The 21,564-nt window shown below is 48.9% G+C and overlaps 1 protein-coding gene across 2 annotated transcripts in view; it reads left to right on the top strand.

Annotated features, from left to right (window-relative positions):
• LOC144784436 (nuclear distribution protein nudE homolog 1-like) overlaps nucleotides 1-21,011 on the top strand; it is a 182,731-nt gene extending 161,720 nt beyond the window's left edge. For both annotated transcript variants that reach the window (XM_078663191.1, XM_078663190.1), the window contains one exon: nucleotides 17,834-21,011. In XM_078663191.1, the coding sequence (XP_078519317.1) occupies nucleotides 17,834-17,927 (94 nt within the window). In that variant the 3' untranslated portion in view covers nucleotides 17,928-21,011. The remainder of the gene's footprint in view (nucleotides 1-17,833) is intronic.
• Nucleotides 21,012-21,564: the final 553 nt, after the last annotated feature.

The following is a 21,564-nucleotide window of genomic DNA, read 5'->3' as shown; positions in this document are numbered from 1 at the left end:
TGTATTGAAGGCTTGCGCAGGGGGTTTAGATTGGGGGACCGCCTCAATGATGCTGGTCATGTTGGGACCTTCTAAATCTGCTGTATTCCCCTGGAAAAGGTTGGTGTTAAAGTCCCCTGTGATAATGCGGTCCGAGTTGGGATATACAGTGGCTATATCTTCCATTATATCGCAGAATCTGGCCAGATGATCTTTCTTTGTGCGAGTGTTAGGGTTAATGTACACGTTAATAAGCAAAATCGGTCGTTGTCTGCTCCGTAAGTTAATTTTCACCCCCAGTAGCAAGTCTTCTTTCAAGTGAAGTTGACTGAATTCGCCATTTAGGTTGTTAGAAATGTATGTGGACAGCCCGCCTTTAGGATGGCCAAAGCGGCTGTCCCTCAGTGCCTGTTTCCGATATTCAATGAATCCTTCAATGGGGCGGTCCTCCAATTCCCAAGTTTCCTGCAGGGCAATTGCCACTTGTTCCCCCAGGAAGGACATAATGTCTTCGTTTGAGGTTTTATGATGTAGGCCGCAGATATTCCATGAGCATAGTGAAAAGGGTGGCTCCCTCTTACTGCTGACTGCACTGTGCTGTTGTGCCCCTGGCGACAGGAGTGGTTTTAATAGATTGTATATTTTTTCTGGTGAACCTGGCGCAAATGTTCAATTCCTGCTTTTTGTGGCCAATACTGCTGGCAGCCACCTCCAGGCATGGTCTGGTTCTTTGTTTCTCACCGTTATTTCAGGGGATTTGGGTTCTATATCCGACCCTGAGGCATTTTTTAGAACAGAGAACGGCCTCCCATGCTCTTTGTTTTTGATGGAGGCCGGCTTGGTAGGTGTCGTTGCACCGGATAGCAGCGTGATTGGATATCCTGGTGTTGAGCAAGGGTACACTCTGATTCCCCCAGATCCGCAGAGTAGCCTTATGTTCAAGGAAGGCTCCTGCCCAGCCTGCCTGTGTGAAAGTTACAACGGTGACCTCAGAGGGTTGGTTTCCTCGTGGGGGAAGGAATTCAATGGTTTTGATGTTGTTCGTGACCAGACCCTCTAGCCCCGGTATGCCTTCCGCTAGTTTCAGCAGATTTGATCTGTTGAGAATATCGTGCCGCCCCTTAGATTTGTACTCGGGGGCTAATAAGATCTGATGACACGATTGGTTGTCATTTCGCTGCTCTGGAGCAGTTGTGGGTTCGAGGGTCGGTTTTTCGATTGTTACATCAAATCTGTTTTTAAATGGCTTTTGTGATGCCCGTTTTGGTTGTGGAATGTGGCTGATCATGGCAGCTATGTCATTGCAAATGGTTTTGGTAAAACTCAATTTTGTTGCTAAGTTTTCGTTCCCGGGAGGGAGGAGATCCGTTGACTGTCGGGATTTTCCTGCCGCTGTCTCTTGCCCAGTGTAACTTGACCTAGCTGGGCTCTCCATTGTGTTTGTTGCAGGCTTACTTCCCTCTGCTTTGATTGCCGAGGCAATTGTTGAAGATCTTAGACTCTGAGGGTTCCTCTCCAATTCTTGAGTGTGCGAGTCCACAGTTGGGCCGTTCGAGGTTATTGTTGGGTTTACCTTTGGGTCCACTGTGCTAGACTCTGTGGAGGATTTTTTGTTTTCAGCTATCGAGAAGATCAGGAAAAGATTCTGGTGGGCCAAGTTGGAATTAGCCCTGAGTTTGTTTCTTGCTTTGCGTTGACGTTTACGTTCTCTTTTGGTGCAATGAGGAATAGGCCAGAGAGAGGTCGAGGCTGATGGGGCGGGTGATGAAGCAGGGCTGTTAGATCGACCGTCCACAGATTTGGCATCCTGGTCTGTGGGCCCGGTTGGAGATGAGAGCGTGCAGTTTTCGACCATCGAGGTCGGTTTTATAGGCGCACTGTGAAGGTGACCATTCATTGATTGAAGGGGGTTAAGTGATCCTGTAATTCCCACTTCTTCTTCCTTTGTCGCTATACTTTTGTTTCCACAGTCCTCCCGTGGTTTGTCCTGTTCTTGGTGTTTGGTGGGTTGCAGTTTGACTGGCACGTGTTCTCCTCTCAGCTGCTTTACTTCCCTAATGACAGTGGAAAGGCAATCTGAGAGCAGGGAGAGGGAGTCAATGATTGGAGAGCAGCAGCATGTTGGTTGAACAAAATTCGCGGATGCTTGTGCCCTTAGAATTAACGAGTTCAGTTGGTCTAATTTGCCGTCGATCCCTGACGTGAAGAGTGCCAGGGTGTTTAATAAATCGACTTGCACCTCTAGTTTAACTGAATGATAATTAAGTGCAGTCACGGTTTGTTGAAGGGTCTGCAGTAGTTGAGGCCAAACACCGGTCTTAGTGTCCTCTTCTACGTTGGATTCGCCTTCCAGGGTGATGCTCGGGCTTGGGGATTCTGAGGAAATCTTGAGGAAAAGGGACAGATCCGACATGGGCTGATCATTTGCGGCCGTCTGCACTGATTGACTATGACATGAAGTCCTAGTGAGGCCAGAGGCCGGAAATAGCTTGAGTGAAGGGCTTGAGTCTGTTGGTGCTGTTAATATTTTTGTTGTTGGCGAAGTAAGCAATTCTAAAGAGGAGTAACTACCGTTGCATTGTACTGGGCCAACTTGTCCGTGGATTTCCGCCGTCATTGTTTGCTGTGGACGGCCCGTGAATGACTTAAGTAGGGGATGTAGGAGTTGTGGCAGCAAGGGGGAGGCCTCAGTTAGACCCATAATGTCTTCCAGCTGCGATTGCGGTGGGGGGACTGCCCCGTTGTCGTCTACCAGAGGGGTGAGAGGCTTCTCTGATTGTAGAGGAACGTTTTGGGAATTTACCTACAGGTCTCTAGGCGCTTCTAGAGAAGAGTTAGTAAATTACTGGGCAGAAATATAATGGCAGCGGCGATGGCAGAAATTATGCAGTTGTTAACGCCTCTCTAAATAGGAACGTTTTTAAAAGCTTCCTAAAGGTGAGCAGAGCCGGTTCCCTACGTAGGTACTCCGGCAGATCATTCCAGATCTGTGGGAGGAAAACAGAGAACGTTCTACCCCCTTTGGATTTAGAGATGTACCTGAGGGGCTAACCTACAGGCCTCAGATGATCGCAGAGTCCAGCCAGGAACATATTTCACCAAGCGATCGTTTATATACTTGGGTGCCTGACCGTAGATTGCCTTATGGGCAATACATAGACCCTTGAACTGTGCTCTCTGTTTGATGGGGAGCCAATGTAGTTTAGGTAACAGAGGAGTAGTGCGTGTCTTTCTAGGAAGTCTAAAAATAAGCCTAACAGCATTGTTCTGCACCACCTGCAATTTACTAATAAGCTTCTGGGGGAGGCCAATGTAAAGGGCATTCCCGTAATCCAGCCTGGAGATGACAGTGGCGGAGACAATTGACTGTAGTGAAGATGTTGACAAGATAGGAGCGAGTTTCCGTAGCTGCCTAAGTAAGCCAATACAGGCTCCCACTACCGTGGTAACCTGGCAAGACATAGATAGTTCAGAGTCCATTTTCAGCCCCAGGCTTTTTACAACTGGGACTGGTACCGGAACTACACCTAGTTCCAGAGGCCAGAAGAGAGCACATCATGGACTATTACTTGGAATGACAAGCAATTCGGTCTTATCCGGATTTAGTTTCAATGAATTGGCTGTCATCCAGTTCACAGTGAACCTGAGCAGCTTTTTGGCCGACTCCTGGGCCTGGCGGGAGTTGTTTAACCGGATAAGAAGCTGAGTATCATCGGCATAATTAAAGACCTGACAGTCCATGTGAGTTAGGGTCTCCACAAGGGGTTGCAGATAGATATTAAAAAGGAGTGGAGATAATACAGAGCCCTGGGGTACACCACAAGCCAGGGAGCCCATGTCCGATATCTGCTCACCCAGCTGAACTATCGGTCAGACAGAAATTACTTTAGCCTTTGATATGCTTGGCCGCTAATACCCAGATTTGTGAGACGGTTCAACAATATATTATGGCTGACCGTATCGAATGCCACTGACAGATCTAATAAAATCAGGGCACTTGGCTGTTTATTGTCAGCCATAACTCTGAGCTCGTCCAGAACGGACACCATCACTAGCTCTGTGCTATGATGAGCTCTAAAGCCCGCCTGTCTAGCTTGGAGTAGCTGGTGGTCCTCCAGATACTTCAAAAGTATCTTTAATACGTGCTGTTCCAATACCTTAACTAGAAAGGGGAGCTGAGAGATGGGTCTATAGTTCTTTAAAGTCAGAGTATCCGCACCAGATTTTTTCAACAGGGGGGTGACCCTGGCTTCTTTGAAATTTATCGGCAGATAACCCAAATCCAGAGAATTATTTAGTAATTCCAGGACCTGCTTCTCCAGCCCTCGCATGGCCATTTGAAAGTTCCTCGGAGGGCAGGGGTGTACTCGAGATCCTGGTGTGGTGTGGTTTGCTAATGATACCAAGGTGACTGAGTCAATTTTAGGGAAATTAAAAAGCTGACTGCTGAGGCAGGGAAGGAGGTTGATCTGATGGAGGGAGCTGGGGTCAGTGGGGGTTCTAGCAGTTTCCGATGTGATGTCCTTAACTTTCTGAAGGAAGAACTCCTGGAAGGCATCACTGTATAAAGATGCTACTGTGGATTTCTTCTCAGCTTTTTGACTCAATTCCTTTAGAATAGCGAAGGTCTCTTTTTATTTGTTCTCTGCCAGAACAATCCTTCCCTCATAATACCCTTCTTTCCTAGCTAAGATGGCTGCTTTGTAAGTGGAAAGAAGGGATTTCTAAGCATCTAGCTCTGCTGGCTCATAGCTTTGTCGCCACCGCCTCTCAGCTTGGCTGAGATGTTGTTTTTTCCCCCTCAATGGTTCATTAAACTATGGGGCCCCCTTTCCTTTATCTCTCACTTTTTCTTTCCGCTCTGGTGCCACTATATCTATAGCCTGCTGTAGATGGGTCAGTAAGGCTTCGCTTTTTTGGTCCAGGTTGACTATTTCCGTTCTAGAGGGAGGAATTGAGTGCAGGGTAGCTATTAGGTGATCTGCGTCAATATTTTTCCAAGTTCTTACCTTTCTCCACAGGGGTGGGGGCTGCGATAATTGGCTATCGCTCGGGACCCAGCATCTAAGCAGCGAGTGATCAGACAAAGCACAGGGGCTAATATCTGTTATCTCCGCCCAAGGCTGTGAGGTTCAGATAAGGTCAAGAGTGTGGCTCTTTACATGGGTAGGACTGCTGACCAATTGCTGAAGGTCCATTGAGAGCATGGTGGTCTCAAATAGATCAGCTGTTGACCCTCTCTGTATCTTGTCCCAATGGTTGTTAAAATCCCCCACTACTAACAAACGTTTAGATCTGGAACATAAATCAGTAATAAGTTCCAGAAAAAGCTCATTAAAGCTAGGGGTGGTCCTCGGGGGCCGGTAAACTACCATGAGTACGATGCAGGATGATTTAAAGGAGATTTTTACCCCCAGAATATCTGCATTATCGCAATTTTCTGCTATTATTTTAGTGACCATTAGGCTCTTTTTAAAAAGGAACGCCACCCCCCCCCCTCTAGTGTCCCCTGGTCTGTTTTGCCAGAAGACATCAAATTCTGTTGGGAGTGCTGCAATAATATCTGGGGCTGACATGTTCCCTAACCAGGTTCCCGTAAGTGCCCGAATGTCTATATCCCCATCTTGTAACAAGGAGAACACCTCAAGATGGTGCTTTTGTAAAGAGCTTGTATTGAGCACCACTACCTTCAAACCACATACTGTAGGGGCACAGGCCTTTTCCTGAATCATCGAATAAGATGGCCTGAACATGACCTCCATGCTATTTGTCCTCAGTAAGTTTTCAGCTAGCAGCCTCGCCTGAACATTAGCCCCTAAGATGTGCTTACCCGCAGCAAAGGACCATAGCATTTCTGCAGTATACATCAGCGGGGACCGGGGAGAGGTGATCAGCATGCGGCAAGTAGGTGAAGAATCAAATTCGTTATGCCCCCAAAAGTTTTAAAAATCACAATATAACAACATACACCACGTGAGAGCATAGAGTGGCCTAGACTGCATTGGCTAGAGTAGAGTACAGTGGCCTAGAGTAGATTGTTTCAGAGAGGGCAGTTGTGTAGAATATAGTGGTGTAGAGTGGATTGGCATAGAGCGCGCAGAGTGGAGTGGTACAGAGAAGAGTCATTGGCGTAGAGTGCTGTGGTGAAGACTAGAGTGGAGTGGCCTACACTGGAGTGCTGTAGTGTGCAGTGGCCAAGGCTTCACTGGTGCAGAAAAGAATGCATTGGCATGGAGTGGTACAGAGTAGAGTGGAGTATGCCTGGTGTGGTAGTGCACTGCCATTACAGACATCACACCTTCAATTGAAATAACCATTATATTTGCATAGAAATAATATTTTAGTGATGAAAGCATACAGCTCACAAACAATAATGTGTGGAAATGTCATCACCTAGTGTATTGATTTGTTTTGATCGTATTCAAATATTTGTCTCCAACACACTTCAGATTAGAAAAAATGGGCTTAATTTGTTCTTTCCCAACTCTGGTGTATTCTGTAATATCTGCACAGCTCGTTTATAGAAATTTGAACTTTGTTGTGTGCTAGAAAAAAATAGCAGACAGCCTTCCTCCAGCACATCCTCAGTAGCCAGCATGATTGTCACATAAATCCTCTCACTGTTAAGTCAGAGAGAGAAAAGTGAACAAGCTCTCTCTGAAGCCAGATCCTGGCATTTGACCTCTGTCTTTAAATGCACAACAAATGTGTCAAAATATGAACAAGATTTAACCACTTCGACGCTAATGACAAAGCCAGCTCGTCATGGGCGTTACCTGCCCTGCGCTCATGACGAGCTGGCTTTGTCACAAACAAGCCATTTACTCCTTTCTCAGCGCAGGGCAGGTAAACGCGGTAGCGCTGAAGGTGTTAAAGGCCTGTTTACAGAAATCGAGCACTGTTGAAATATTACAGTAAATACCGTATGCTCCACGGGAGGGACGAACTCAAGCTGGATAGCCTAACGTAAATAAAACTTGCAAATAGGAAGCAAGCAAATGTGAGTTACAAACCACAAATCCAATTACCTATTCCCATTGAAACGCATTGGGCTCCCGATGCTGATTTGCACCCTGCACCTGGCTGCCATCGTACCACTGGTGGTGTACTGATGGTGGTGCCTTGAACCTTGCCCCCCACTCTCCTTAAAATCTGGAGATTGGTCTAGTAAGTCAATGTACTGTGTCTGTTTGCAGAACCTATTCTTCATTCCATAGGATAACCTTGCAGAACTCAGACATTGCAGGGTGTCCACTTTTTAAAGTGAAAAGAATTTATATTTAAAAACATACTTACCTGAACAAATTTTCCTGATGTCAAATCATATATAAAAGTACTTGGTATTTTTATAAATTGGTGTGGATCACCTTTTTGAGTCATGTACGTCTGTTATTAATGATTGTGTGTATTTGCAAATGTCTCACACTCCTCTGTCTTAAGCCTAAGGCTGCTCGGCCACCCTACCCCCTAATAGAGAAATTTAGGATTGCATAGAAAGCCCCTGTCCACTGCTTTTTTGTTTACATTTGTTTATTGATTTTGCATTTGTGGTACGCATCAGTTTAATAGTTACATAACAATACAGTTCTTTCCCAGCAGTAATGAAACCGGGCGATCATACATCACAGTATACTTCTGTAAAAGCCCCTGTCCACTTATAAGGGAATCGCTGGACTTTTTACACATTATTTTTGATATATCACATAAAGAGAGCTTCCTATTGAGGGAAGTGCTTAGTATTTATTGCACACACAAAGGCAGCAAGTGAGGCACACAAAGTCCGACATCGACTTATAATAATATTGACACATCTTTTTATGAATTTACATTGGATACCATGATCATTGAAATCGGGGTAGTACTTTTCGAGATATGATTATATGTTTCAAAAGTTGACAGTGCAATTTATGAGCAGTAATGTTTTACTATGGAGTAAAAACATGTATTGCATTTGGGCTCTTATCAACGACTTAGGGGACCCTTCTCGTCGACTTAAGGTGAGTATGGGGTAAGGCCACCCACAGGTAATCTCGGGCGGTATTGAGACAGCTGGGTGCAGAGGTGTGTTTCGACGGGAGTCAGAGGCTCTCCATTTGTCTTCTTCTGCAGCAAATGGGAAAACAGGTCAGTTGGGTCACTCTTGGTACGGGTCTCACTGTCCCCGTAGTCTCTCACGTACAGGTCGGTCTTCCTTGGTATTGGTGTCCGATCTGGACACAACAAGCCTTGGTTATTGCAAGGGGTCCGGTACCGCAGGTATTTGTACAGCGCCGCACCAGTTGTTCCTGGTATCCCACACTTTGAGAGAGGACGGATCTGACCTGTGGGAGCATGGCGACCTCTTCCTGGGCGGCTACAGCATTGGTAGTCCTAGTGAGCGGTAGGACGGTGAACCGGACCTTGCATCTTTGGAAGAACACCTCCTGCTAGAGGAGGCATAGTTTCTGACCTCTTAGCGCGGGCTCTCGCCTCAGAGGGTCAGGCTAGACAGGACCAGTCATCCAATACACTAGCAGTCGGTACGTTTTCAGGGGGTACCTCTGATACATGCACCCAAATCCATCACTGGAATCAGTGTAAGTTTATCACTATGAGGTGTTTGATACCAAACGTCATAGGTTTCATTCTGTAGCTGGGGAAACTCATTTTGACCAGTGCCCTGTATATATTATATTTTATTTTATTTCTAAAGCGTAACACTTATTCCTAATGGGATGACACGGTGCTGAGTCGTTGCCTAACCACTGAGAGATTGCACTGAACAAGATACATCATTTCATCCGTTAGCCTGGAAAAAGCCAGGTTCTCAATTTCTTTCTATATCTGGATGTGAACGTGGGCGGTCAGCGGACTGGAAAAGCAGGCAAGGAGGCCGGATATAGTGGGCAATAGTGGTCTTTTATTGCACACGAGGCAGCTCTTTTAGCAAAACAGGGGTGAACAAAAGATATGGCTCCACTGTACAAAACGAGGTGAAATGTCTTCTTCCTCCTCCGGGTGATGTAGGGTCTCGGTAGGGGTCCGGGTCTTGGGTGTAGATGTCTTCGGGATGTCCTGGTTGGTGGGGGAAAGGTCCTCGGAGGGCAGCAAGAGAAAAAAGGAGAAGGAGCCTGTGACGTGGGGGACCCGGACTCGGGCCCCCCTGGCCTGCCTATTCATGTCTTGCCTATGTTGTTTCAGCACACGGACTCGTGGAAACCATCGGACGTTGCCAGCTGTCTACCGGTGTTGGAAAGTGAGGGCCCCTGCACCTTTAAGTGGGCGGCAACGGAACCTGGACCCTCCCGCATCAGCTCTGTAAAACCCTGCCCAGAACTGAGACAGGTGTGTGTTACACCTGGAGGAGTAGAGTGGAGACTGGAGAGCGAGGACGGAGCGGAGAGGCGTTGGAACGAGGACGGAGTGGAGAGGCGTGGAAGCGAGGACGGAGAGGAGTGGTGGAGGATCGAGGACGGAGAGGAGTTGAGGACGAGCCAGGAGGGAGAGGAGTGGAAGAAAACCGAGGACCGAGCGGAGGAAGGCAACAACACCAGCCACAGCGGGAATAGGCGAGACCAAGACGGACCGGGAGAGGAGAGCAGCGGAGTCATCCCCACGGAGACGCGAGACAGCAGCAACACGCCAGGAGGCCACCGAGAAGGCGCATCGCCCAGCCACGCTTCCCGGGAAGTGTGGCTCGGACAGGTACGGTCTCGTTTCCTGGGCTGGGCGGGACGTAGTTTGGGCAAACCACCTTGACCCTTACGCGGCACAGTTCTCTGGAATCCCCGACGTTCCCCTGCACCATCCCTCACTGATAGCGGGGTAGTTAACTTGCACGCGTGCCTCCTCACTACCCTTCCCTCAACACTGTTCGCCTAGAACAGCCGAGTAACCCTGGTTCTCTTTTGTTTTCTGCACTCTGGCAACCATCCCCGGACTCCACGCGACCACGGCGGAAATTCGGACTTCGAATCCCAGCAGACACCGGGAAACGAGGAGGCGGAGCGGAGTACGGGAGGCCGCTGAAGAGGCTGCTAGTCCTCTTCCCTTCTACCGGGTCCCGGTTGCAAAACATAGACTGTACAAAACAATAAAACCTGCACTCCCCACAACACCTTTGTCAGTGGATTTGTTTGACTCCCCGGCCGAAACCCCACAAGTGGTGGAGAATGCGGGCATAGCCGAGGAGCCCATCCGGGACACGACGATGGAGGAGATCTTACAAGCCCTATTGAAAGGCCAAGAGCAGTTGGGATGGGCGGTCGAACAGCAACTGGCCGCCGCCCATCTGGACAGGGAAACCTTCCGAACGACGGTCGTAGATCCAGCCAGTAATGCGGGGCGGGAGAGCCGTCCCCCACCCACCCCAGCAGGCATCTCCTTGCAGAAGTACCTCTCGGGGGAGGACCCCGACGCGTTCCTCACAAACTTCGAGAGGGTGGCCTTGGCGTGCGGATGGCCCCCGGAGAAATGGCCCTTCTTCCTCGCCCCCCTTCTCACCGGCGAGGCGCAGGCCGCCTACCAAGTCGCCAATGGGAATGGACAGACAGCATACGGACAGATCAAGACGATCATACTGGACCATTTGGGTCTGGACGCCGAGGCGTATAGGGTGCGCTTCCGCAAGGAGAGAGGGCAACCCGGGGATAACCCAAAAACGTTGTTCTTTCGCCTTAAGGCAGCAGCTGACAAGTGGCTGCTCCCCGCTTCGTGCACCAAGGAAGAGATCATGGACAAGATATACTTGGAGCAATACCTGGAGGCCCTACCCTTTGGGACACAAAGGTGGCTACGTCAGCACTCCGGGCTATCCACTACCCAAGCAATGGAGATGGCGGCTACCTTCGCCCGTGCCCAACCCCGCCTGCATGTGTCAGAACCCGAGAAAACACCACGACCTGTTCCCCGGCCAGAACGTAGAGTGCGGGCTCCCCCTGGGCTACCCCCACCCAGACCCTTACACACGGAGACCCCTTTCCGGGATCCGCAGTGTTTCGACTGTGGGATGTGGGGACACATCGCCCGGCTTTGCCCCCAGAAACGCTCCCAAGAAGAACCTATGGACGTCCGCTTCCTGCCCAAGGGTGTCATGTATTCAGCGGAGCTCGGCGGAGCCTATCACGTGAGTGTGGCAGTCAACGGTAAGGTGGTCAAGGCTCTCCTTGACTCGGGATGTAAGCAGTCAGTGATGCAGGGTTGTTTCGTGAGGCCCCTCCAGGTAATGCCAGAAGCCGTAGTATACATCAAATGTGTACATGGGGACGTTAAGGGGTATCTGGTGGCCTACGTCCCCATTGAGGTAGAGGGGAAGGACACAATGGTGGTGAAGGTGGGAGTAATGAACGCTCTACCGGAGAATCTCATTCTAGGGACCGACAACCCCCACTTCCTGGAGCTCTTTAAAGACCGCCTGCAACAGAAGACGGAGACCGAGGCCGTAGCCATCCCGGCTCTAACGTCACCTGAGCCGTGGGAGGGCGATAGGAGTTTCCGCTTTGCCCAGGCCAACGATGCCAGTCTACTCAACGCCTGGGAACTGGCCCACCAAGACCTGAACAACCCCCAACCCCGATATCCCAGATTCCTGATCAAGGAGGACCTCCTCTATAGACAGGCCAAACAAGAAGACCCCATGCAACTGCTAGTCCCTACTTGCTTTCGGGAGCAGGTAATGTTCCACGCCCACACCCATTTGCTTGCGGGCCACATCGGGAGTGAGAAGACCACCCAAAACGTTCTGCGTAATTTCTATTGGCCGGGCATCTACCACGACATCAAAAAGCACTGCCAGACCTGCGACCTGTGTCAAAGGAAGAACACCCAGAGGCCAGCCGCAGTGCCTCTCCAACCCCTACCCATAATCGGAACCCCATTCGAGAGGGTTGGCATGGACCTCATCGGTCCCTTACCCCCGACCCGAAAAGGATACAAATATGCCCTCGTAATCGTGGATTATGCCACCCGTTTCCCTGAGGCGTTCCCGCTGAAGACTCCCACGTCCAGGAACATCGCAGATAAGTTTATGGAACTATTTTCGCGGGTGGGATTCCCCAAGGAGATCCTAACGGACCAGGGGACTCCGTTCATGTCCCGTGTGATGAAGGAAGTATGCCATCTCCTGGGGCTCCACCAGATAAAAACATCGGTATATCATCCCCAGACGGATGGCCTGGTGGAGCGGTACAACGGGACCCTTAAGACCGTACTCAAGAAAATGCTTACGGTGAACGAGAGTGATTGGGACCTGCTCCTTCCGTTAGCCCTGTACGTTATCCGGGGCCAGAAACAGAGCAGTTTAGGCTGTTCAGCTTTTGAGATGTTGTACGGACGCCAACCCCGGAGCCTCCTGGAGATGACTAAGGAAGTGTGGGAAGCCGAGCCAACGGGAGAGACCAGAACTCTACTTGAGTACAGCCAGAATCTAAAGAACAAACTCGGGAAGATTCGAGAACTGGCATTCGCCCACCTGGAGGGCAGTCAAAGAAAGCAACAAGTACAGTACGACAAAGGGAAGAAGTGGAGACAATTGCAAAGAGGCGATTGGGCCCTGGTACTGCTGCCATCCACCTCCAAGAAATTCCAGAACGAGTGGCAAGGACCCTACGAAGTCATCGAGACCATAGGAAAAACCACGTACCGTCTACGCCTGACGGGGAGGAAGACTCAGATTTTCCACATCAATATCCTGAAAAAATGGCTGGGTGCGACCCCGGTGGTCTCCCATCTGGCAGACACGGTCAGCAACAACAAAGAGACCACGCTGGGAGAACTGGTGATCAACGAGGATTTATACAAAAACGAGCAAGAGGGATTACAGGCCATCCTACACCCTTTCGAACGCATTTTTTCCGACCTACCGGGCCTAACCCAACTGGCGGAACACAGGATAGAGACCCCCGTTGGTGTTACAGTCAAACAACGCCCGTATCGAATACCAGCAGCAAAAAGGGAAGCCATCAGGAGAGAAGTCGACAAAATGATATGGTTGGGAGTGGTTAGGCCGTCCCGAAGCGAATGGTCCTCGCCCATCGTGATGGTGCCAAAACCCGACGGCAGTAGCCGCTTTTGTATGGACTTCCGGGCGTTAAACGCCGTATCATCATTTGACGCATATCCTATCCCCCGTATTGACGAGCTAGTTGAAAAGCTTGGTGACTCCAAATACATCAGTACCCTAGACCTCACCAAGGGTTATTGGCAAGTTCCGCTGCGTGAAGAGGACCGGAAGAAAACGGCTTTTGCAACCCCAGACGGGCTGTTTGAATTTAACGTCCTCCCGTTCGGATTGCATGGCGCCCCGGCCACCTTCCAGAGGCTAATGAACGAAGTGCTGCGGGGCCATCAGAAGTACAGCTCGGCGTATCTCGACGACATCATTATCTTCAGTCCTTCATGGGAGGACCACCTACTGCATATCCAAACCATACTCCGACAGTTGAGAGACGCAGGACTCCATGTGAACGCCAAGAAATCCAGAGTTGGGTTTCAGAAAGTGAAATACCTGGGCTATCTGTTGGGACATGGAGCAATAGAACCACAGATAGAAAAAGTGAGAGCCATCGCCGAGACGCCCTTCCCCAAAAACACCAAAGACATGAGAGCCTTCTTGGGGTTAGTAGGCTACTACCGACGGTTCATTCCCTCTTTTTCAGACATAGCGGCCCCTTTGACGGATACCTTGCAAAAACAGCAGAAGGGGTGCGACTTCCACAACCCCACCCCGGCAATGTGGAAGGCCTTCCAAACACTGAAGAGAGCCATCACAACAAGCCCTGTGTTGACGTCCCCGGACTTCACCAAGCCGTTTATCCTTCAAACGGATGCCTCGGACTTTGGTATCGGGGCCGTGTTGTCCCAGGACTCAGGGGAGGGGGGAGAAAGGCCCATACTGTATATCAGCAGGAAATTGTTCCCTAGGGAGGTGAAATACCCCACCATCGAGAAAGAATGTCTCGCCATACGTTGGGCGATCGACAAATTGCGTTATTACCTGGAGAGGCACCCGTTCATATTGTACACTGACCACGCTCCCCTGTTATGGATGAGCAGGAACATCTCGAATAACCCGAGGGTCATGAGGTGGTTCCTGGCACTGCAACCCTTCAGGTTCCAGGTCCGCCACAAGAAGGGATGTGACAATGCCAACGCGGATTTCCTGTCCAGGTTTCCTCTCCCCGATCGGGAGAATCCTAGGGGGGAGGTGTGTGACGTGGGGGACCCGGACTCGGGCCCCCCTGGCCTGCCTATTCATGTCTTGCCTATGTTGTTTCAGCACACGGACTCGTGGAAACCATCGGACGTTGCCAGCTGTCTACCGGTGTTGGAAAGTGAGGGCCCCTGCACCTTTAAGTGGGCGGCAACGGAACCTGGACCCTCCCGCATCAGCTCTGTAAAACCCTGCCCAGAACTGAGACAGGTGTGTGTTACACCTGGAGGAGTAGAGTGGAGACTGGAGAGCGAGGACGGAGCGGAGAGGCGTTGGAACGAGGACGGAGTGGAGAGGCGTGGAAGCAAGGACGGAGAGGAGTGGTGGAGGATCGAGGACGGAGAGGAGTTGAGGACGAGCCAGGAGGAAGGCAACAACACCAGCCACAGCGGGAATAGGCGAGACCAAGACGGACCGGGAGAGGAGAGCAGCGGAGTCATCCCCACGGAGACGCGAGACAGCAGCGACACACCAGGAGGCCACCGAGAAGGCGCATCGCCCAGCCACGCTTCCCGGGAAGTGTGGCTCGGACAGGTACGGTCTCGTTTCCTGGGCTGGGCGGGACGTAGTTTGGGCAAACCACCTTGACCCTTACGCGGCACAGTTCTCTGGAATCCCCTCTGGAATCCCCGACGTTCCCCTGCACCATCCCTCACTGATAGCGGGGTAGTTAACTTGCACGCGTGCCTCCTCACTACCCTTCCCTCAACACTGTTCGCCTAGAACAGCCGAGTAACCCTGGTTCTCTTTTGTTTTCTGCACTCTGGCAACCATCCCCGGACTCCACGCGACCACAGCGGAAATCCGGACTTCGAATCCCAGCAGACACCGGGAAACAAGGAGGCGGAGCGGAGTACGGGAGGCCGCTGAAGAGGCTGCTAACCCTCTTCCCTTCTACCGGGTCCCGGTTGCAAAACGTAGACTGTACAAAACAATAAAACCTGCACTCCACAACACCTTTGTCAGTGGATTTGTTTGACTCCCCGGCCGAAACCCCACAGAGCCGTTAGTCCCGCTGGGGCTTGAGGTTTGCACAACCGTTACCGTCACCAGGGTGTGAGGAGTCAGAAAGGACCGTGAGGAAAGGGTGGGGAGGACGGGGGAAAGCAAAGCAAAAGAGGGTGTCCAATGAGGGTCGTGTAGGGAGAGTCTTTTTAGAATGCGAGGTGCTGTACACTTTATACACGGTGTCGAGCTACTAAGCAGAACGTGCCTAGAATAGAAGGAGTATTTACAAAAGGGGGGCGGAGTATTTACACAGAGCACCTAGCGTGCTTTAAGGAGGGTAGCTGGTACTCGCGCGCTCCGCCGCAACTCTCCGTCGAGTTGCGCCGCTCTTCAGCCACCTCCTGGGGACTCCACCAGTCTTCGGACCACTTGTCTGCTTCTCCGCTCCCGTCTTCTTCTTCCGCAGCTCCAGTCGAAATCTCCTGCCACGATACTCCGACGACGTCTGGATCCCGGCTTCCGTCTTTTCTCTGTCCTGATGTCGGCGGTGAGGCGGGACTTCCGGGGTCAGGGTGAAGCGTTTCCGGTCCGCGGCATCCCCGGATTGGGTCCTGCAACAGAGAGAGGGGCAGGGTTCCAGTTGGCATGGACGCCTTCGTGGCTGCGTCTGGTCGCGGTTCCTGGAAGGGGGAGCCTCGGAGGTGCGGCAATCCTAGCGGGGTGAGTAAGGGGATCGCAACCCGCGGGCCGTATCACACTGGTACAATTTTCAGTGAGTCTAATCTCCAAAGGAAGAGAATTCCACTGAGCAGCGGCCAAATACTTATTTGCTTGGTTTTAGCTAGGGCCATATTACGAAATTTCAAGTCAGAGGTGGGTTTATGAAATTCCACACTGGCTTGTAGTATCGCAGGGCCTTCAATGTGCAGACTTTTATGTGCATAGCATAATAGTTTAAAGTTTCCCCGCTTTTACATACCTTAAGATGGCTTCCCTGTTAATGTGTACTGTCAGTAAATGAAATAGCCATGACAGGGGCATATCTGCTCATGCTGATATGCCGCCGCGTGTAATATAATTCACCCAACCTTAGGGCTGAAAGGCTTGCTGTAGGGGTGACTTAAAAATATTACATGCAGTGGATGGGGACATGGCACACAGGGTGTGTGCTATGTTGTATTTTCACCTTTTAGAGCACCGTGTCACACAGCCTGCAGTGGCAGTCTGCATGAGTATGGTGCTGGGTCCCTCAGAGTGGCACAAGATATGCTGCAGCTCTTACGGACCCACTTTATGCCCTAGGTACCTGTGGTACCACATACTATGGATTTATAGAGGGGCTAAAGGGACTAAAAATCGATTGACCAGGTACCTTGCTTTGGGAAGAGAACACTGGCACTGGGGATCTTGTTAGCAGGAACCCAATGCACTCCAGTCAAAGTTGCATGAAATACCAGGCAAAAAGTGGAGGGTCTACTGCAACAAAAAAACTGTTTACTACACATCGAGATAAAGGAAATTGGTTTGCTGACATTAATATCAGAAGTCTAACCCAATGGTGGACTTAAATGAGATAGGACACCGTAAAATCTATTTGGAGTGAAATGCCCTCTTTGCTTTTTTCGCTTTGCCATGGAATGTACTGTTTACTGCTCCTTTACAAATAGCATATGATTCAAAAGAGTGTCTGAAATGGAAGAAGAAAAAAAGACTTTCTACTAATGCAGGTTCTCCCAAGTAGATGCCTTCTATGAACTTGTGTTCACCCAGTCTAAATATTTCATAGTTGTACATTTATTTCCAGGTAAAAAAACAAAATTCTAAGATGCGACCAGGGGATGCAGCAAATCATGGAAGCCTCTCAACATTTCCACACACAACACACAGGACTACAGATTAAGCCTTCTCTTGCTCTCCAAAAGGCTACCCTCAAAAACTCACCAAACGAGAAGGACTTTGAAACAAATTTAGAGCTCTGAGCATCCCATTTGGATGTTCAGAATTAAAATGCTGGTCTTATGACTACTCATTTAGGGAGGAAAAAAAACCAAAAGGTTGTAAATACTGCCCTCACCCACTAGACAGTGGCATGCTTCATCATTGGGCCGCTGACACACCCTGGCACAGACCAACGCTCTCAACGTTATCTGAACCAAATGCTTAAAATTTAGGGTGGAAATATCTTGGGTAGATCCACACCTGGCACGTTGCAGAACTGCCACTTTTTTACTGCTCAATCAAAGGTCAGATACACAGTCCCGCAGTTCTTCTAAAGGGTTCAAAATATCACAGTGCTTAAATTGTGACTGTGTTTGCCGATGCTCTGCACCGGCACTTATTTATGACAATCCACCACAGGGTGGCACTGTCTCCGTTTTGAAGCTAAGCACATCAGCCGAGTATTTAACGGTATTTAAAATTACAATAATACCTCATCCAGGAAATGTTCACAGCTTTTGGTCACACGAAATTACCAAATTATCACACTTGCTGGAGTCTGAGGTTATAACCGTGGCACTGGCATTATGCAGTGCTAGTAAGGACAATGGGTCAATCAAGCTGCAGTACCCTCCAGTGAAATGCCCTGGTACTTACACTTTTTTTTGGTACAAATTAAGCATTGAAAATATGTATTCAGTTTATGCATTGTACTTATTGGTGGTTTGTAGGTTTGGTTAAGACACATTTTGTTTCTAATATTTTTCTCTTTACTCACAGGTTAGGAAAACGGCTGGAATTTGGATCATTATCTTCAAATATTCCCTCACATATGATCCCTTCACCCCAGGGTGTCGTCAAGATGTTGCTTTAAAAACTGCTCAAGGATGGATTTCACATTTTATCTTCATTTTCCTGCGCGCTCAAAGCCTTCTCCCCAGACATTGGACCTCTAAAAACTAAAGTTACTTTTCATTGTTTTTTTATTTATTTTTCAAAAGTGCTCGAAGTGGCTATATAAAATATGAAGCAAATTATAACATAAGTATTTTTGTTTTGTCTAATTTCTGATTGACTAAAGCACCATGGGCCCAGAATTCTTTTTCATAAAGCAGTCCGTGGTGGTACCAACACATCTGTTTTCTCTCCATATTTTGAACTCTTTCACACACAATGCACTCCCGTTTTATGAGAGAGTTTAAATTCATGCAGCACTTTCTGGAGTAATGGTCACTGTTTTACCCTTATATGGGAATGGACTGCCTTATGTTTTTTTCACTCCTAATTCAATTTGATGACTTGTTTGATAGTCTTCATTACCTGGTTTTAAGCTTTGCATTTTTTGCCCAATAGTTTTGTTATTTCTAGTGTTTGGAATGGATTTATTCTTTACTCTGTCTTTGCTCATCAAAACATCTACAGACGATCTTACTTTATTGTTAAGTCGCTGATACCAGTTCAAAACAGATGAAAAAAATGATTTAGCAGCCATTGGGATGATGCTGTTATTGAACTAAACCATAGATTTGCTGTCCTTCAACACCAAATAGATCTCTTCCTCCTGCAATGTAGATTTCTTTTGGTGCTGAAGGGGTGGGATCAGATCCATATTGTCCTGTTTGTAGTAAGCTTGGCCCAATTTTGTAGAACTTTTGAGAGCAAGATTTGTTAATTTCCAAAATGTCTTTCATTGAATTTCTTCCATCTCAATTGTTCTCCCAGTAGATATTAGAATGGCTAAACAAATGAAGTCTGCATAATCTTAAACCTGATATTTACCTGGTTGCTCCTTCTAATTGCATGACTAAAGTGTCCACAATAGTTTATTACAGAAAAGTGTGCCTCTTTCTGTGGTACGTCCAATGCATTTTAATTTCTATATGCATTTCCGTATTCCTCTTTAATTGCTCTGTTTCAATATACAACCAGATCTGATATACAAAATGTAACCGAATTTTAAGACCAACTCTTAGCGTGTGACAAAAACACTTTGCACATCCATCAACCATTTACACTGTTCTGGGAACTAGAATTATTTTTTTTATAGGTTTTTTTTTTCCAAAAACCTTTATTCTCTTGCAGGATATTTTACACAGCGTGCAGCCTACAACCCGTAGGCCGGCAGCAAATTTTCAGGAACATGTCCGCATTGACCAGTCACTCCATACACAGCCAATAAGCCGACATCCCGGAGGCCCGGCGACATTCAATTAGGATGTAATGCAAGAACCTCCATTTTTATCGACAGTTCCAAGGTATTATACTCGTCTCGAGCTCCCTGCACAAGTGCACTCTCACACCAACGAGCGATTATCACGCCAAGCCCAGTAGGCCGTAGGCCAAAAGCAGTTCCCACATGAAAACTTAATCCTTAAGTCCTACCCCAACAAACCCCCCCACCCACAATTCGCCAGCAGTTCGCCCACCTGACTTGAGTTCCCGGAAGTATGTAATCAAGCCACCCCTCCTTCTGTCTATTAGGGGGAAGCCAGCACTCCACCCGGGTTCTAAACTTCCACATCATTCCTACAGTGCCGCTCAGATCTCCCCCCGTTCAGCTCCCCTGTCATTATTGCTAGATAGTGTAGTGCTCCCCGCCCCTGCACTCCCTACAGACTAATATCATCTCCATTCTGATTCCCACTTTACTCCGTGCACTCCCCACTCTCAGCAAGGGCCCCCGCTAATCATGGTCAGTTTGCTCCTCGAGTGCGTCAGGTGTATCAATTTCCTCACCCTGTTCTGCCTCCTCCTCTTCGCCTGCGCGGAGATATGTCTGGTACAGACCCCAGAAATTCTTGGGGCGACTCTTAGGGGGAAGTAATTCACTGTATGTTTCCGATTGAGTACAGCAATATAACATATCCCTAGCCCATCTCCTCTTAGTTGGCAACGGACCCCTCATCCAACAAACAGCAACAACCCGCCTGGCTATTAGCAAAGCTATATCTGCCAGGCGTCGCAGCGCCACCGGAAGTGTCTTTGAATATCCCAGCAGTGCCAGTGCCGGGTCGGCCATCATCTCTGTGTCTAATATCTGGCTAAGTTCCGACAAAACTTCTTTCCAGAATTTGTGAATGCCAGGACAGTTCCATGCCATATGTATAAAATCTGCTACTTGCGCATGACAGCGTTCACACTCCACTGACTGTCGAAGCCCGTACCTGTGTAGTCTCTCTGGTGTATAGTAAACACGTTGCAGATATTTGAAATGCACCAATCTGTGCCTTCCGTTTAGGGACAGTTTACTAGTGCTGGTGCAACAATACTTCCACATCTCGTCGTCTATTTGCATCTGCAGGTCACGTTGCCATTCTGTCCTGGCTTTAGCGTATTGGAGCTGCTTATGCTGGACCCCTAGCTTATAGAGATTTGTAACCAGTTTGCGAGATGGCACCGTCTTAATCACATACGTAAGCTCCGGTCCCTCCGGTGGCTCCGCCAGATCCGGGCCTAAGAGGTCTAGTAGCGCACTTCGGACCCTGTGAAACTGTAAACGTAACAAAAGGGAGGCCTCTGTCTGCAAGGGGAGGACCTGTTCCCAGGTTTTCACCACCCCGTCCACGAATAGGTCTTCCAACTTTGTGATCCCCAGTTTGTTCAGTGCCCTCGTGACTCCTTTCTCTTTCAGGGGGGGAAGCCATACCGCCCAGTCTATCTGCATTAGTGGGGAATACAGCAGTACGCAGTCCCGTGCCTGTAACAATGCATGCCAAGCATGGTTCGTAGTCTTGATGGAGTCCAGTCTACCAGTACAGCGGTCAACCGGAAAACAGACAGTAGCCGGCAAGGGGGAAGGGTCCACAAATAATCGTTCAAGGATCACGTGAGGGATGTTCGGATTTCCGTGTATCCACATATGCAAATGAGCTGCCTGTGCCACCCTGTAGTATCTTTCCATGTCCGGGGCGCCCAGGCCCCCCATCTCATAAGGAAGCATTAAAACCTTTCACTGGATTCTGGGTTGTTTGCCCCCCCAGGCAAGCTTAATGAGTACTTGAGTCAGTTGATTGAAAAAGGCCTTTGAGAGGACCACAGGGATATTATTGAACAAAAACAAGAATCTTGGCAAGACCACCATTTTCATGATGGATATCCTTCCCATTAAGGATAAAAGGAGCTTGCACCATGAATCAACATCCTCCACTAGTTTTGTATACGCAACCCCGTAATTTTCCCTTACCAGTATGTCTGGGTCTGTGTGAAGCTGTATCCCCAAGTATCTGACCGAGTCCGTAGACCACTGCAGTGGATATTCCACCTCAAACGGCAGTGTAACCGGGGTTAACGGGAACGCAACTGATTTGGTCCAATTCACTTTCATCCCTGAAAGGGCCCCAAATCTCACCACCTCTCTTAGTACTTATGAGAGGTTCGTTTCCGGGTCGAGAACATACAGCAGAGTGTCGTCCGCGTAGGTAGAAATACCAATTTTGTATGTTGGAAAGCTGATACCCTCCAGACTATGGTATTCCCTAATCGCACAGGCCAGGGTTTCCGCAAAGAGTGCA

This window comes from Lissotriton helveticus, chromosome 10 (assembly GCF_964261635.1).
Source record: "Lissotriton helveticus chromosome 10, aLisHel1.1, whole genome shotgun sequence".
Taxonomy (NCBI): Eukaryota; Metazoa; Chordata; class Amphibia; order Caudata; family Salamandridae; genus Lissotriton; species Lissotriton helveticus.
This window is presented reverse-complemented; position numbering and strand designations above follow the sequence as displayed.